The sequence below is a fragment of the Parasteatoda tepidariorum genome, chromosome 5 (genome assembly GCF_043381705.1).
Source record: "Parasteatoda tepidariorum isolate YZ-2023 chromosome 5, CAS_Ptep_4.0, whole genome shotgun sequence".
In the NCBI taxonomy this organism is placed as follows: Eukaryota; Metazoa; Arthropoda; class Arachnida; order Araneae; family Theridiidae; genus Parasteatoda; species Parasteatoda tepidariorum.
In genome coordinates this window covers 16,943,806-16,961,489 of record NC_092208.1, presented here as the reverse complement: position 1 = coordinate 16,961,489, position 17,684 = coordinate 16,943,806, and the positions used below count along the sequence as shown (strand labels likewise).

General features: G+C 23.3%; 1 protein-coding gene across 2 annotated transcripts; it reads right to left on the bottom strand.

Moving 5' to 3' along the window:
* Positions 1 to 5,923: 5,923 nt before the first annotated feature.
* On the bottom strand, positions 5,924 to 17,249 carry LOC107456943 (major facilitator superfamily domain-containing protein 6). 2 transcript variants are annotated; one of them, XM_016074939.3, is made up of 4 exons: positions 16,897 to 17,249; positions 9,515 to 9,705; positions 7,815 to 9,281; positions 5,924 to 6,234 (listed from the first exon to the last, which is right to left on the bottom strand). In XM_016074939.3, exons 2-4 carry the CDS (start codon positions 9,651 to 9,653, stop codon positions 6,056 to 6,058), a joined length of 1,785 nt encoding a protein of 594 aa, XP_015930425.1. In that variant the 5' UTR covers positions 9,654 to 9,705; positions 16,897 to 17,249; the 3' UTR covers positions 5,924 to 6,055. The 2 variants fall into 2 exon arrangements, with proteins under 2 accessions (XP_015930425.1, XP_071037237.1); XM_071181136.1 differs by lacking the exon at positions 16,897 to 17,249 and adding an exon at positions 10,221 to 10,349.
* Positions 17,250 to 17,684: the final 435 nt, after the last annotated feature.

The following is a 17,684-nucleotide window of genomic DNA, read 5'->3' as shown; positions in this document are numbered from 1 at the left end:
AGGGAATATTGTCAGTCATAATTTAAATTTAAACAAGTTTCATATTTATTTTATTACTTGGGCTTAAACTTTTCTTTTCAAATTTATTATTGCTTAGGTGGTAGTGGTAGCATAAACAAATGGATTATTTCTGTGATTAATCACTTAAAATATTTCTATAAATTTTTTCAGATTGCGAAAATTATGTTTCTGTTACACATGTAGCTACATGACAGCGGATTTTAATGCTAGATATCAAATTAATAATGTTTATACTTAAAAAATGCTTTTACTTTTGGGATCGTTTAACCTTTTTTTGATTAAATAAATATTGAACCTTGACTAATTGGGTATTTTTTAGAATGCTGAAAATATTATTAAAAAAATATTTGCTTATAATTTAGACTACACTAATAACATACAAGCTGTTAAACTTCTAATTAAATTATTCAGTAGTTTTCATACAGAGAGAAGTTATACAATATTGACCTGTCAGTAATTGATTATTGACGTATAACATCCATTAAATTTTTTGCCCCGTTTTCTTTTTCTTTTTTTTTAAATAGCGTGTTTTTAATACGTTTTTTTTTCTTCTATTTTTGATGCGCAATTACATTTTGAATTAATAATTGGGACAATTTTTTTAAAGCATATAACAATCATAATTTTACTTCTTTTCATGTAAATTAAAAATCAATAAGACTTTTTATTATAAGAAACTTTACATATTAGCGGTTTACCTGTTTAATTTCCTCATTGCTTTTATTTCAAGTTAGTTAATAGTATTAGAGTGGATTATGAACAAAATTTTATTTAATCTAATGTGATTTAATTTTATAACAAAACCACTTGAGAAGGAGGAATCTTAATTCATGAGATATGAATGATTCTTACAGAGAATCTCGTGTTGAGGTGATTGTGGAGACTGTGGTTGAAATCACGGCGAGAAAAAGAGTAAAAAAGAAGGAAGGATTCTTTGAATCCATCAGTAATTTGTATGGTTGGTTTAAAAAGTTCTTCTTCTAAAATTGTGCACAGACAGGTAAGATCGAAAATTGTACTCTCTTATACTTAATACCTACTAAATTCCTAAAAACTTCTGATTTATTATTCCTATTGACTTGATCTGGAATCCGTTTGATTTTAATATGAAAATTTTTAAAAAAAAATGTCTTCTGCCAATAATGATTAAGCTTTATCCCTTTTGACTCCTTGCCACAAACAAATTCAAGATGGCGGCTAAATTTCCTCTGGCGGGAAGGACGAACTTATGACATTCATATTAGGCCCAAATCTCAATTTTAAAAACAATTAAAATTTTTCATCTAATTATTTATTGTTCAATAACTCAGGAGATGGCCTACACTGCAGTTTTCTTATGAAGGGAAGTAATGCACTATTGATCAATGTTTATACAATCCATAAACACATTTTGAAAAACATGCTTTTTAAAAAAAATGGTCACGTTTTTGTTGAGAAACGTTATTTTTTTTGTTGCTCTGAATCATAAATACAATATTAATGCAATGCATAATGTAATTAAATTATGAATAGACAATTATGAATTTAACTATGAGGGAAAGCATTTTATTAAGTTATTTTAAATGATTGTTTTCCTGATTGTCAAATTCGTTGAGACACATAATAATAGCGGTAAAATTATAAGAGATATAACATACATGGCTTTACACTTTCTCCTGTAAATTACAAATTATTAAGACTTATTATAATAAGAAACAGTTCCTAATTTGTCTGATTCCGCGGCTTCATTTCCTCTTTTAAATTTTTGATCCTGGTTGATGACTCGGACTATTATATTATTTATAACAATATTAAATTATTTATAACAATAATTTATTTTTTAATGTGATTGAATTTTTGATAACAAAACTTGTTGCGGGGCAAATAAATTCATGTAATTTAATTATTTTTACAGAAAAGCCTTTGTTGATATGTTTAAGAAAGATTGGCTGAATGCACACTATAAAGAAAAGCATAAAAGGTACAAGGAATTCCGAAAGTTCTCAAGAAATTTATGTTGTTAGGAAATATTGAAAAATGCTTTGACCATACCATATTTGAGCATTTTCACAAACAACCAACCAAATAAAAAATGTCTTTAAAAAAAAAGAACTTCAAAAAAAAATTTTTGGCAATACGTAGAAATGAAAAAAAATTCTTGTTATATTTCGAAAAAAAAAAAATACTACTTCAGAAAAATTTGTTTTTAATGCGTATAATAAATTATGAAAAAGAAATAGAANTGTTCGAGGCAATTAAAATTTATGTGAGTTAATTATTTTTACAGAAAAGCCTTTGTTGATATGTTTAAGAAAGATTGGCTGAATGCACAATATAAAGAAAAGCACAAAAGGTACAAGGAATTCCGAAAGTTCTCAAGAAATTTATGTTGTTAGGAATATTGAAATGCTTTGACAATACCATATTTGAGCATTTTCATAAACAACCTAATAAATCAAAAATGTCTTTAAAAAAAAAAACTTCAAAGAAAATTTTTTGGCAATACGTAGAAATGAAAAAAAATTCTTGTTATATTTTGCAAAAAAAAAAGAGAAAGAAAAAGACTACTTCAGAAAATTTGTTTTTAATGCGTATAATAAATTATGAAAAAAAATAGAAAAAAATTCTTGATATATTTTGCCAAAAAAAAAAAAAAAAAAAAAAAAAAAAAAAAAAAAAAAAAAAAAAAAAAAANAAAAAAAAAAAAAAAAAAAAAAAAAAAAAAAAAAAAAAAAAAAAAAAAAAAAAAAAAAAAAAAACATGGGGTGTAATGCGACAGGCCTCCTCGTGATGCACCCTGGGTAACGCTAAATCTGTCGCAACGTCGCTTTACTTCTTCCTATTCTTTTTAGCATTTGGAAATTGCATTTACTATGGTAAAAAAAAGGCTGCTTATCTTTCAGTAGGATGAAATCTTACGTTATCTTTATGATTCCATTTTTAGGAATCGTTTTTAATTCGTTGTAGATTATATATGATATCAGAGGACGCCATTGGGCACTAATATAAATTCCTAAAAGAAATTTCTTAGTACCTTTGAAAGTATTTTTGTCAGCGTGCTATCAGAACTTGCAGGAAGTTTTGCGATTTTCACCCTCGCAATTTGCGATCACCTGGTTAATCTTTATATCACCTCTCTGAATATGTTGGTCAAATTTTGGATCACCTTATGTAGTACTTACATTAAAGTGGATACTCAGAGATAGTTGGACAACTTTTTGCAATGCATATTCATTTGAAAATTGATTTCATATTCAAATATCATCATCATGTTTTCCGAAAATTCCCATTATTTTCAGAAATATTCATAGAAAATTTAAAAATATTTTAATTTCCTTCAGAAATGCAAAGTTCTTGGGCAACCATTTTGCACTAATATGAGTATATACTCTTTGCCGTATTTCTTTTAGGCCGCATTTTAGAATTATAGGTTAAGAAAATGGACTTAGTTGGAAAGGCGATTTACGAAAAAGGACATAGCTCGAACGAGTGTCACGATGGGAGGTCACGTGAGGTCGCTGTGAGTTTTTCACTTTACTTCTCTCAGGTTATTCTGTATATATACGAATCTCTTACTCATTTTTATTAGAAAACACAAATGAAATTAGATTAGTCAATATTACACTTTTATTTGTCTTTTTTAAATAATGAAAAAAGAAAATATGCGCAGGTATCCATTTCACCATTATTATATCTTCTTCAACAAATATAATTCCCTCATTGGTATTGAAAACCCATTTTTCAATTACATGTCATACAGATCCTATTTTCAAATGCAAGTGAGCCAGTTTTATGAAGAATTGAAAGAAATGGAGCCAACTAGCTCATCTTAAAAATAAAAAGAATTTTTAAAAAAATAAAATAAAAACTTGCCTTTACTTTATGAAGAAGAAAAGCTCAAAGAGTGTAACAGGGAAAAGGCAAATACAGTTTAGTTCGCAGTCAAGACAAATGTCGCACGAAATTTTTTAAAAAAATTATCAGTTAAATTACATGCTGCAAAATCTTATCTGAAGTTTTAAATACATAAAAATTTCTACAATTAAAAGACTGAAACTACATGAAATTGAATGTATTACTTAAAAGTAGTTTATGATTATTGAACTACTACTTTTTTTGAACTACTACCTTTTGATTATTTATGCTGGATGCTGCGTATGGTTATTAACTCGGTATTTTACGCAAAGCGCCAGCAACCGATTCGTCTGTACTGCGTACTATAAAGTCACCGATTCGTCTGTACTGCGTAGACGTACTATAAAGTCATGTAATCATTTTATGATGATTTTGATTATTGATAACTTATGATGATTTTTGATTATATACTACTTTTAAACTATTAATGTAAAAGTTTTAGTATTGTACTTATAGTGACAATCTATGAATAATAAAACTACTCATTTTAAAACCACGCTCATAAAATTTTCCTAGTTACATTACGATGTCAAAATTCTGGGTTAATTGCTTAAAGGTACCCAAATATCTTTAAAGACAAAATTTTGAAATTCTGAATTTAGAAATTTTTTTTTTGGATTTATGAGTGATTTATACACTAAAATATGTTATGAATACAAAAAATATTAAAAGAAATATATTTTGTAAAAAAATATGGGAAGAAAAGTAGTTTAAAAAAGACCAAAAATTCAACTTTTTCAAAATCGCATAACTTTGTTAAAGTGTATTATTTTTTCATTATTATTGTTTTATAATACTTATATAAATTCAACTTAGGGAAAGAACTACTCATTAAACACAAAATTAATATTTAGATATTCTACAGTAAACATCGAAGTATGTTTAGCGAAAAAAGGCCATAAATTGCTATTATTTATTTTTTTTTAAACTGTAAAATACAAAATAACAGTTTAATCAACTAATCCGTAGTTTATTCTTATGCATATGTATAGAAAGAAAATCATGCGAAATTTCAAGTAATTTGAAATAAAATAGAGACATTGCCCTTAGAATAAAAGAAAATATCTAAAAATAAAGTTTTGAGAAAAAAAGACAAAAAAGACACTATTATCAATATAAAAACCAATGTAGAAATTTTTTGTTTAAATAATCATAACTTTTATGCTATTTGACGTAGAAACAAAACTCAAACGGTTTTCAGAAAGAGAAATGTTCATATAGTTTTACTTTATATCAAAAACAGGAAAATGATATTTCAGACAAAATTTACTTAAAATATGGTAGTCGGATACTTGAACATTGTAAAAGCGCATTTCGAGTTGTGTTCATTTTCTTGAACACTCTTTTGGGGTTTGTCCATTTTATTGAAGACACATTTAAAAGCTGTGTCTATTTTCTTGAACACGCATTTCGAGTGGAGTCCATTTTCTTGAACATGCACTTCGGGCTGTGTTTATTTTCTTGAACGCGCATTTCGAGTTGTGTCTATTTTTTTGAACATGCACTTCGGGCTGTGTTTATTTTCCTGAACACGAATTCTGAGTTGTGTCTGTTTTCTTGAGCACGCATTTTGAGTTGTGTCTATTTTCTTGAACACGCATTTCGAGTTGTGCCCATTTTCTTGAATACGCATTTCGAGTTGTGCCCATTTTCTTGAACACGCATTTTTAATTGTGTCTATTTTCTTGAACACGCATTTCGAGCTGTGTCTATTTTCTTGAACGCGAATTTCGTGTTGTGTCCATTTTAGTGAACACGCAATGAACCTTTTGAGAACGTGTGTAAACTAGTAAGCATAATAAGAATGAAATATAATATATTCATATGAATTTTTTACTTTTAATACAATTTATAGCTCAGTTTATTTAAGCTTTTCATCTCCTCCAATGCATAGCAAAAGAAATTTCATCTGTTTTAATGAAATATTTTTCTCCGTAAAATATTGTATTCAAAAGATAGCTCATTTCTTAGCGCATTTCTTGAAATAAGTGAAAAAATACGATTGGTGTATTGAAATTAATCAGTGGTAGTTTATTTATTGAGAATAATGTTTATGAAACACACTAATATTATGTTTATATCTGAAAGATACATCTTTCGCAAACATTCCGAACATTTCTTAGTGTTATTGTATCATAAATCACTCCTTCGGTGGTGAAGGTTCCGGATTGGCTGTAGTGTAAAAGTTTCTAACCAATAAAGTGCTGCAAATGTTGAGCAGAGTAGAACCAAAAGCAAACATACTGAAGTAGAAAAAAGTCCAATGGCCACCAAGGGTATCAAAGCCAATACCAGCCAAGACACATCCAATACCAGCACCTGCAAATGAATACAGTTTAGTGTGATATGTATGACGAGTATGTTAAAATATTTTTAACTACTCTACTGTCATTAAGGGAAAGGCTGGGTGGAGCAAGGGAATTTTAAAATGAGATACCTACATAAGTGGTGTAGTGTGGGTATTTCGATCCTGATCGGTTGCTAAAACATGACATTTATTTTCGTTGGCAACTGTTCTTTCCATTCTATTTCGAGTAAGCCAAGCCTGTCAAGTATCATTTCTCTTTCTCAAAGATTTCAATTCTTTTACTGTATATTTACATAAAGACTTAACACAAAGACAGTACGTAGCCATGTGGAACATAAACAAATTAATTATGCATCGAAGTTGCCAGATACACAAAACAAAAATATATTAAGGTTACAACAAAATACATAAACAAATTATAAATCTAAATTAACAAAAAGAAGTAGACGAGAAGGAATTATATTTCAACTAATTCTATGAGTGATGCTGTTCTGTATAAAATTAACTTACCGTTAATTAACTTTTAACTTATGTGGAAAAAATGAGCTAAACTTTAATATGGCATTTTGCTGATAAAGACTAGATGGCGCTGACGTCATAGGTCACGTGTGTAGGTATGGAAGGTCTTCCATACCTTCTTGAAGTGCAAGTATCCAATTATGTTAATCCATGAAGGCTTAATTGTCAACTGTGAGTCGGAGCTCAATGTAATTTATACGGATAATTTGGAATTACAGAAAAATCCTCCTGTGGCAAAAAGATTTTTTTTAAGTATAATAATTTTAGCTTAATCCTAGTATACGTTGCAGGGTGAATTTGGTGATGTTTGGGAAGAGGATAAGGTTTTCAATTATGTTGTTGTAAATTTGACGAAATTTGGTGGATTATTGCTTTTTAGACATTTTGCAACTCATGGTGTGGTTTTATGGTTAAGCTTGAGATTTGTAAATTCATGGGCTTAAAGATGGATTCACGCTTTTTCATGGTAATGTGCTTATGTATTTGTCATTTTCAAGTTACAATTTTTTGTCATTGTCTACGCCAGTTTTTGTTGACTTGTTCAAAGACATGTTAACGCTTCAACAGTTTGGTGACAAGAGGGTCATTAACGCGTTATTACGGCGTTGTAGCCATTTTTTACAATCAACCCAAGTTTGTAACGTATACTAGGATTTTACAATAATTTTTAATGTAAAAGTATGAAAAAACATGAAGTATTTCTTAAAGCTTAAATTTTATTACTTCTGTAAAAGAAAATGTATAGAGAATGTTATAGCACAATCTCATTTTCGAATCCAAAATAGATCTGTAGAAGGCAGAGCTGATATTTTAATGCCATAATCAAGTTTTAGAACGCTTTAATAACCAAAAATAATTCATTCAACTGATATACTAGTTATTCGATGGTGCTGTTATTGGCCTAAAAATCAAAGCGTGTAACATAAAAATGCATTCGCTAAGCACATAAAATTAGTTAAAGAGCAGATAAAATATTCTTTAAAAATATGATAAAATATTAAAAATGCAAATTTCTGAAAAATATGCTCTTACCTATTGTTTATATTATTATGTTATTATAATTGTTTCATACCTAATCCTTCATGAGTAGAGAAAAGAATTGATTGAGTTGTGGCTTCTGTTCCGGTCTTGGCACTAAGTTTTCCAAATGATGCCACTGCTGGATAAAATAACCCGTAATTGAAACCCTGAGTAATTTCAACTGGGAGAACAAGCCAGGGGTTTTGAAGGTAACTGTAACACAAAAAACGAATTGCATAAAATAAAAGAGATAAACTGTTTATATTAAAATGCCCGAGTTTTTCTATAATCCATCCAGAGTAGAACATGATTGGCAATTCACCCGCAAAGCATTGCATGTAAGGAATCATGCCGCAGAGAAAGTTGTTAGCTCCCAATGAAGAAACGAACCAAATGAGATAAAACCAAGTAATTCCAGACCCTACTCCATTTATAAATACGCCAAGTTGATATGCCAAAAACGTTGGCGACTTAAGAATAGTCGCGACGTCCTTTGCTATATTTTGAGAAAACTGTGGAATGACGATATCCATTTTATACAAATTCCAAATAGTCAAACATTGCAAAGACACCATGAGTAACCATGTTGCATAAAAATCATTAGTAAAATCACATAGCAGTCCTCCCAAAGGCGCCAGTAGACCCCAGCTAATGGCAGAATAAATCCTTTGGCGACCGAAATCTCTTTTGTACTTTTGTACACTCTCACAGCAGATGGTATCTGACAATGTAAATGTAGAACTAGCACAAGTGCCCACCAAAAACATCAATAGAGCATAAATCCAAAACTGATATGTCTTAAAATCATTCACAGATTCTTGTGCCATAAGTTCTGTCAATAGTCCGGAAAAGACCAGTGAGCATTGAAAAAAACTTATGTTGGAATTTCTAATAGCCATTGCCAGTTCACCTGGGGCAATAGAAGAATGGCGAAATGGTAAGCTGTGAAATTTCTCAAATTTTGAAGAGTAAATAGAGCAGCAAAAAGTATTCTGTGGTTTTAACTTCATCGTATCTTTCTTTGTGACGCTGTTTGCTTCAAAACAGTTCACCACTGAATTTATATGTGATATGAAACAAACAATTTCACCAAGCTGACCTTCAAGTGTGACTATTACCTCCGTAGTTGTTGATGCAGCAAATTTTACATCTGCTGGTGTATTGTTGTACGCGTCGCAGTTAGCATTTTTATCATATGAAATGATAAGGAAATGATAAGGAAGTTTTGCAACCTTATAGTCTTTGAAGTAGTCAGATAATGTGTCGTTTTGGGTCATTCTTGCGGTCTTCATTATGGGTGGAATGAAAAGTAGAGATAAGTAAATCGAGCAATGCATGATGATCAGCACACTTATCATAATTTTCATTCTCTTGAAATAATCTGCTACGTATCCCAGAGCAGTTTTGGTCAATATAGTACTAAATAGTGAAGCAGTTGTAATTGTTGCATACGAGGTGGCTGAAATTCCGATTCTGTTCTTCGCAATAAGAGGAGAATAAGGCAGCATAGCTCCCATGGCTATAAAAGAAAAACGCACTATAAGTTCAATTATTAAAGTATATATCTATAATTCAATGTTATAACATTTATTTTTTGTAAAAAATAATTAAACGTATTGCAAAGATACTTGCGATCGCATTCTTTAAGGAATCATAAAATCTATTTGTTTAACAACCTAAACAAATTAATTTGTAACATAAAAAACAAACAAATGAATAATCATTACCCAAAACAGCTAAAAAAATTCTCACCTCCAAAAAATAAGAAGAAATGTATCTTAAATCGAATCATTTCTTTGTCGATGTGCCAAAAACCCTTTTTTGCTTCATCCTCTTCGTGAGTGGCTGGAGTAGTCACTGAAATTTCTCCTCCCTCCATCTTTGAATCCATTATTGCTTATAAAGAATGTGCATTCATTGTTCATTTGTCTGTCACATCAAATCTAAAGAAAATGCGATTATTTTTGTAAGAATTTAAACAGAATAAAATAAATATAAACATGTTAAATTCGAAATATTATTATTATTATCATTTCTATTATTATCATTACTATTAGTATCATTACTAATATTATATCAATGCTGATTCTATATTGCTGATTCTTATGCAAAATAATCTCTTGAATATGAATATCCCCTCGTTTTCTGGAAAAGCCACAGGAACTGATAGAATAGGAATATTTCCGTATCGTATCTGCTGCAGAATAATCTCCAAGTCTTGGCAACTGCTGGGCAGCAACCCACGAAAAACTATTTGGGAAAAAAATCATTATAAAAGGACCAACTTGAAGGATTTAACTCGTAGCCATCAGCCAGCAAGCATCTACTTGTTTTCATTTATTTATTTACTTTAAATAACAAGTTTAAAATTCATTTGGTGCCTCGGGGAATGTAGTTGGCATGACAGATCAGGATAGAAATTTTTCTGATGAAAATTTTCATGAATGATGCAAATTACTATTCTTCTTCTTCGTCAGCACTACAGCCTAGTGCAGGCCAAGGCTTTCTCAATTAGCTGCCTCCAGGAGCTAGATTTTTCCACCTGTTTATTCCCAACAATTTTAAGTCCTATTCAACGCTGTCCAACCATCTTGTAGCTGGTCTCTCTCTTCTTCTAGTTCCTTCAATTTTCGAAAAAGGAAGGTTAGAAATTACTATTACAAATGTATAACTATGTTGTAACAGACTTATAATATTACAAATTTTATAAGTCTGTAACATTGAAAAACAATATTACAACTATAATTACATGATATTGTAATAATTTAAAAACTCAAAAGCAACATTTTTAATGAGCACGATTAATCAATTTGAATGAACAGCTGAAATTATTTGATTTTGGATTTTCTTAAATTTAGAGACACTGGGCTACAGTATAATTTGTTATCCCTCGAGAAAAAAACTGCATTTTATAATCTCCTTTGGCAGCTTTAAAAAAAGTTTTGCAAAGCTGAAGCACTCTTTTAAAAACATACAGCATACATTTTGTGATTGATTTTATATATATATATATATATATATACACATATATATATATACACANGATAAGGGTAGAAATTCTATTTTGGGACTTCAAGGCTAAAAACATGCCAATGAATAATAATTAGATTTATACTTCAAAAGAGAAGTTATTTTAAGATCTTTCACTTCCATATAAGGAAAGATTAAACGATTTGCTATGAGTAATAAATAAATTGATGAGGCGTAAGAATACAGAAAAAGGCAATAATGACTGGCCGCTTCACAACTTGTAATCATCCTATAAAACGCAGGACCGAATGTTTTTGCGTGGCTTTTTGTTGTTTATCATGCTTAAATAAAATCCGTCAGCTTAGACGGGAAATGGGTCTCCCCCCATCTCCAGCGGGAGGAGGCTAAGTGCATGCTTTCACCATCGCTTCTAAATAAAAAGGATTATGCACAACATGGACTCGTTAATCATGCTGCTTTGACTACTAATTAACTAAAAAATAACGGTGTGGATACACCGTTATTTCAAGCCAGGCAGGATGTTGGCTTCGCGAAAGAAACTCAGCAATTCTATAATTTTGCGGGATAGGTCTTAAGTGACTGCTACTTTGTCGCCTTGGAACTCCCTTTTTACCCCCTTGGTTTGAAGAGAAAAAACTTCAATGGACTCCTGAGATTAAAAAGTTTTCGATTGTGGGGAAAAAATGAAAAAGACTTCCCATCCTAGACACCCGGAAGAAATCGCCTAACGCCGTTCTGAAGGATTCCTCATCCCTTCCTAAAAAATCTGTTCCTTATCGATGCTGATGCCTGGAGTCAGACCGTTCGCTTTTGTCTGAGCCCTCATAAAGTTTTGTGCCTGTTGGTGCCCAAGAAACACAATGGAAGTGTGCGATTTATGCGGATTAGTGTTTTAGAAAAGTCCTAATCATGATGTTGTGAGAAAAAAAAAGTGGTGAGTCGGCACCGAGTGATAAAGAAAGTGTTGTGAAAACAAAATATAGAAGAAGAAAACCAATTATGTGCACGTTTTTTATTAGAAAAATTAGAGGAGCTTTTGCTCCTATGGAAAATTCCTTTTTAGGAAAAAGATTTTTTTTTCCTCTCCTTCGAAAGTGACAAAAAGATAAATCCCGTACATATCTGCATATTTTTTTTTCTCTTCATAATGAATAATTTTTATTGCATATTTTAATAATCTAAAATTTTATTATTACGTATCTTTGAATAATCGTAAAATATGAAGTGCATTTTTGTGTTTATATTGTTTTTTTTATTATTTTTTATGATAGAATAGTGCATTTATACTGCTTTTAAAATGTTTTTAAAAGAAATAGATGTGGTTCAAACGTCAATTAAAGTAGCGAAGGCAAACAAAATTAAGTTATTATTTAAACTTTTGTTTCCAAATGATTTGTCTAGATTAAACCGTAACAAAATTCTAAATTTTTCAAAATTTTCTTTTGAATCTAAAGATGATGAATTTTCAAACAAACTGAAAGAAATTTGTGATAAATTTAATTTTTCGGATTTAGTCCAAATTTCAGACATTCTTAATATTTCCAGTGAAGGAAATAAGGAGGAAATTGCCAAGCATATTTTAAATTGTTTATGTGATTTTAATTACTTAAAAAATTCTATTGTAATTGAAAATCCCTCCGAAGATAAGGAGGAAACTACTCAGTTTAAAAGTAAACAAACTCAAACTGATTTTGAACCACATTTACCAACTAAAACTTATGTAAATAAATTTACACAAGTTAGTTTAAATTCTATATGTACAAAAAGTAGCGTTGATGAAGATATGGTATCCTATAGTCAAAGTTCTAGTAATTATATAAATTGGAAAAATGTTATTTATAGTAGGAAAGAGGACAGTCATACCAACATAAATTTTATAAATTCATAGTATTCTAAATTTTATTATTATTTTTTTTTGGCTTACCAAAAAAAATTTTTAGGGGGGGAAGTAATACAAAAATTAAACACTTTTGTATTAATAAAAGCATTAAAACTTCATTCCTTTTCATAAAATATCTTTAGTAAAGGATAAGGGTAGAAATTCTATTTTGGGACTTCAAGGCTAAAAACATGCCAATGAATAATAATTAGATTTATACTTCAAAAGAGAAGTTATTTTAAGATCTTTCACTTCCATATAAGGAAAGATTAAACGATTTGCTTTGAGTAATAAATAAATTTGATGAGGCGTAAGAATACANATATATATATATATATATATATATATATATATATATATATATATATATATATATATATATATATATATATATATATATATATATATATATATATATATATATATATATATATATATATATATATATATATATATATATATATATATATATATATATATATATATATATATATATATATATATATATATATATATATATATATATATATATATATATATATATATATATATATATATATATATATATATATATATATATATATATATATATATATATATATATATATATATATATATATATATATATATATATATATATATATATATATATATATATATATATATATATATATATATATATATATATATATATATATATATATATATATATATATATATATATATATATATATATATATATATATATATATATATATATATATATATATATATATATATATATATATATATATATATATATATATATATATATATATATATATATATATATATATATATATATATATATATATATATATATATATATATATATATATATATATATATATATATATATATATATATATATATATATATATATATATATATATATATATATATATATATATATATATATATATATATATATATATATATATATATATATATATATATATATATATATATATATATATATATATATATATATATATATATATATATATATATATATATATATATATATATATATATATATATATATATATATATATATATATATATATATATATATATATATATATATATATATATATATATATATATATATATATATATATATATATATATATATATATATATATATATATATATATATATATATATATATATATATATATATATATATATATATATATATATATATATATATATATATATATATATATATATATATATATATATATATATATATATATATATATATATATATATATATATATATATATATATATATATATATATATATATATATATATATATATATATATATATATATATATATATATATATATATATATATATATATATATATATATATATATATATATATATATATATATATATATATATATATATATATATATATATATATATATATATATATATATATATATATATATATATATATATATATATATATATATATATATATATATATATATATATATATATATATATATATATATATATATATATATATATATATATATATATATATATATATATATATATATATATATATATATATATATATATATATATATATATATATATATATATATATATATATATATATATATATATATATATATATATATATATATATATATATATATATATATATATATATATATATATATATATATATATATATATATATATATATATATATATATATATATATATATATATATATATATATATATATATATATATATATATATATATATATATATATATATATATATATATATATATATATATATATATATATATATATATATATATATATATATATATATATATATATATATATATATATATATATATATATATATATATATATATATATATATATATATATATATATATATATATATATATATATATATATATATATATATATATATATATATATATATATATATATATATATATATATATATATATATATATATATATATATATATATATATATATATATATATATATATATATATATATATATATATATATATATATATATATATATATATATATATATATATATATATATATATATATATATATATATATATATATATATATATATATATATATATATATATATATATATATATATATATATATATATATATATATATATATATATATATATATATATATATATATATATATATATATATATATATATATATATATATATATATATATATATATATATATATATATATATATATATATATATATATATATATATATATATATATATATATATATATATATATATATATATATATATATATATATATATATATATATATATATATATATATATATATATATATATATATATATATATATATATATATATATATATATATATATATATATATATATATATATATATATATATATATATATATATATATATATATATATATATATATATATATATATATATATATATATATATATATATATATATATATATATATATATATATATATATATATATATATATATATATATATATATATATATATATATATATATATATATATATATATATATATATATATATATATATATATATATATATATATATATATATATATATATATATATATATATATATATATATATATATATATATATATATATATATATATATATATATATATATATATATATATATATATATATATATATATATATATATATATATATATATATATATATATATATATATATATATATATATATATATATATATATATATATATATATATATATATATATATATATATATATATATATATATATATATATATATATATATATATATATATATATATATATATATATATATATATATATATATATATATATATATATATATATATATATATATATATATATATATATATATATATATATATATATATATATATATATATATATATATATATATATATATATATATATATATATATATATATATATATATATATATATATATATATATATATATATATATATATATATATATATATATATATATATATATATATATATATATATATATATATATATATATATATATATATATATATATATATATATATATATATATATATATATATATATATATATATATATATATATATATATATATATATATATATATATATATATATATATATATATATATATATATATATATATATATATATATATATATATATATATATATATATATATATATATATATATATATATATATATATATATATATATATATATATATATATATATATATATATATATATATATATATATATATATATATATATATATATATATATATATATATATATATATATATATATATATATATATATATATATATATATATATATATATATATATATATATATATATATATATATATATATATATATATATATATATATATATATATATATATATATATATATATATATATATATATATATATATATATATATATATATATATATATATATATATATATATATATATATATATATATATATATATATATATATATATATATATATATATATATATATATATATATATATATATATATATATATATATATATATATATATATATATATATATATATATATATATATATATATATATATATATATATATATATATATATATATATATATATATATATATATATATATATATATATATATATATATATATATATATATATATATATATATATATATATATATATATATATATATATATATATATATATATATATATATATATATATATATATATATATATATATATATATATATATATATATATATATATATATATATATATATATATATATATATATATATATATATATATATATATATATATATATCTATATATATGTATATATATATATATATATATATATATATATGTAATGCACTATAAAGAATAATTTTTATCTTTAAATTTCTAATAATATGAAAATTAAAAAGTCTCTTGTGGTAAATAATTCCTTGCTCCTCAATTACGGTGTTCATTCCATATTATCGATTACAAATTTGAAAGTTTATAATATATCTAATAAAATGTTTCATTAAAAATTGACATACCTCTCCATCAAAGCTACTTTTTGAAGCCACCACTCTAATTAGAAAACTGCAACGTTGTATGAAGACCACAATTATTTTCTGTCCAATCCTATCACGTGATCATTTTCCCTTCCCACACAAACATTATCATTCCTTTGAAGTGATGATATTTGGTATGATTTTACAACGCAACCTATTTTTTCTATGATATATCCTGTAAATGTCGTTTTAAGATATAAGTATAAGCCTTGTGTTCTATTGAATTAAATGTTTTGAATATTTTATAATTATCTTAAAAGTGCAAATGAAATAATGTTTGACAACATGCAAGACCGTAGATAATGTTATATAAGTAATGTGATAATTACAAGAGCAAAAATGGCTAGATAAATGAATCAACCTCTAAGTAATTTATCATTGCTGGAGTTTATTCTTTTCAATATCAAGTTACAACAGCTTGAAAAAAAACTATTCCAGGCACCATTTTATTTCTCAATGTTCTTCTTTATCTCTCTCTCTCTCTTTTAGAATGTATTTTTTATTTTTATTTTTTTGTGAAATTCGACGAGGATTAGAAAAAATTAAATAAGAAGCTGTTATCTCAACTTAGCAAAACAATAATTTATAGCAATAAATCTAATGTCCTTGACAAATTTATTCATTTAAACGATTTTGAAAACGTTTTTTTAAAATTCGCAAAAAATCGTTTTACGTAAAATAGTTTGTTTTTTAAAGTATTCCACTCTTAAGAATACATAAAGAATTTTTAAATTACGAATGTAATTGTAAAAAAAGGAGTGAAATATTCT

Excerpts from the sequence above, each read along its gene's own strand:
- LOC107456943 (XM_016074939.3), bottom strand. The coding sequence starts at position 9,653 with ATGGATTCAAAGATGGAGGGAGGAGAAATTTCAGTGACTACTCCAGCC. Across the intron at positions 9,282-9,514 it reads TTTCTTCTTATTTTTTGGAG|CCATGGGAGCTATGCTGCCT; the intron begins GTGAGAATTTTT and ends TTTCTTTTATAG. Across the intron at positions 6,235-7,814 it reads CTCTACTCATGAAGGATTAG|GTGCTGGTATTGGATGTGTC; the intron begins GTATGAAACAAT and ends ATTCATTTGCAG.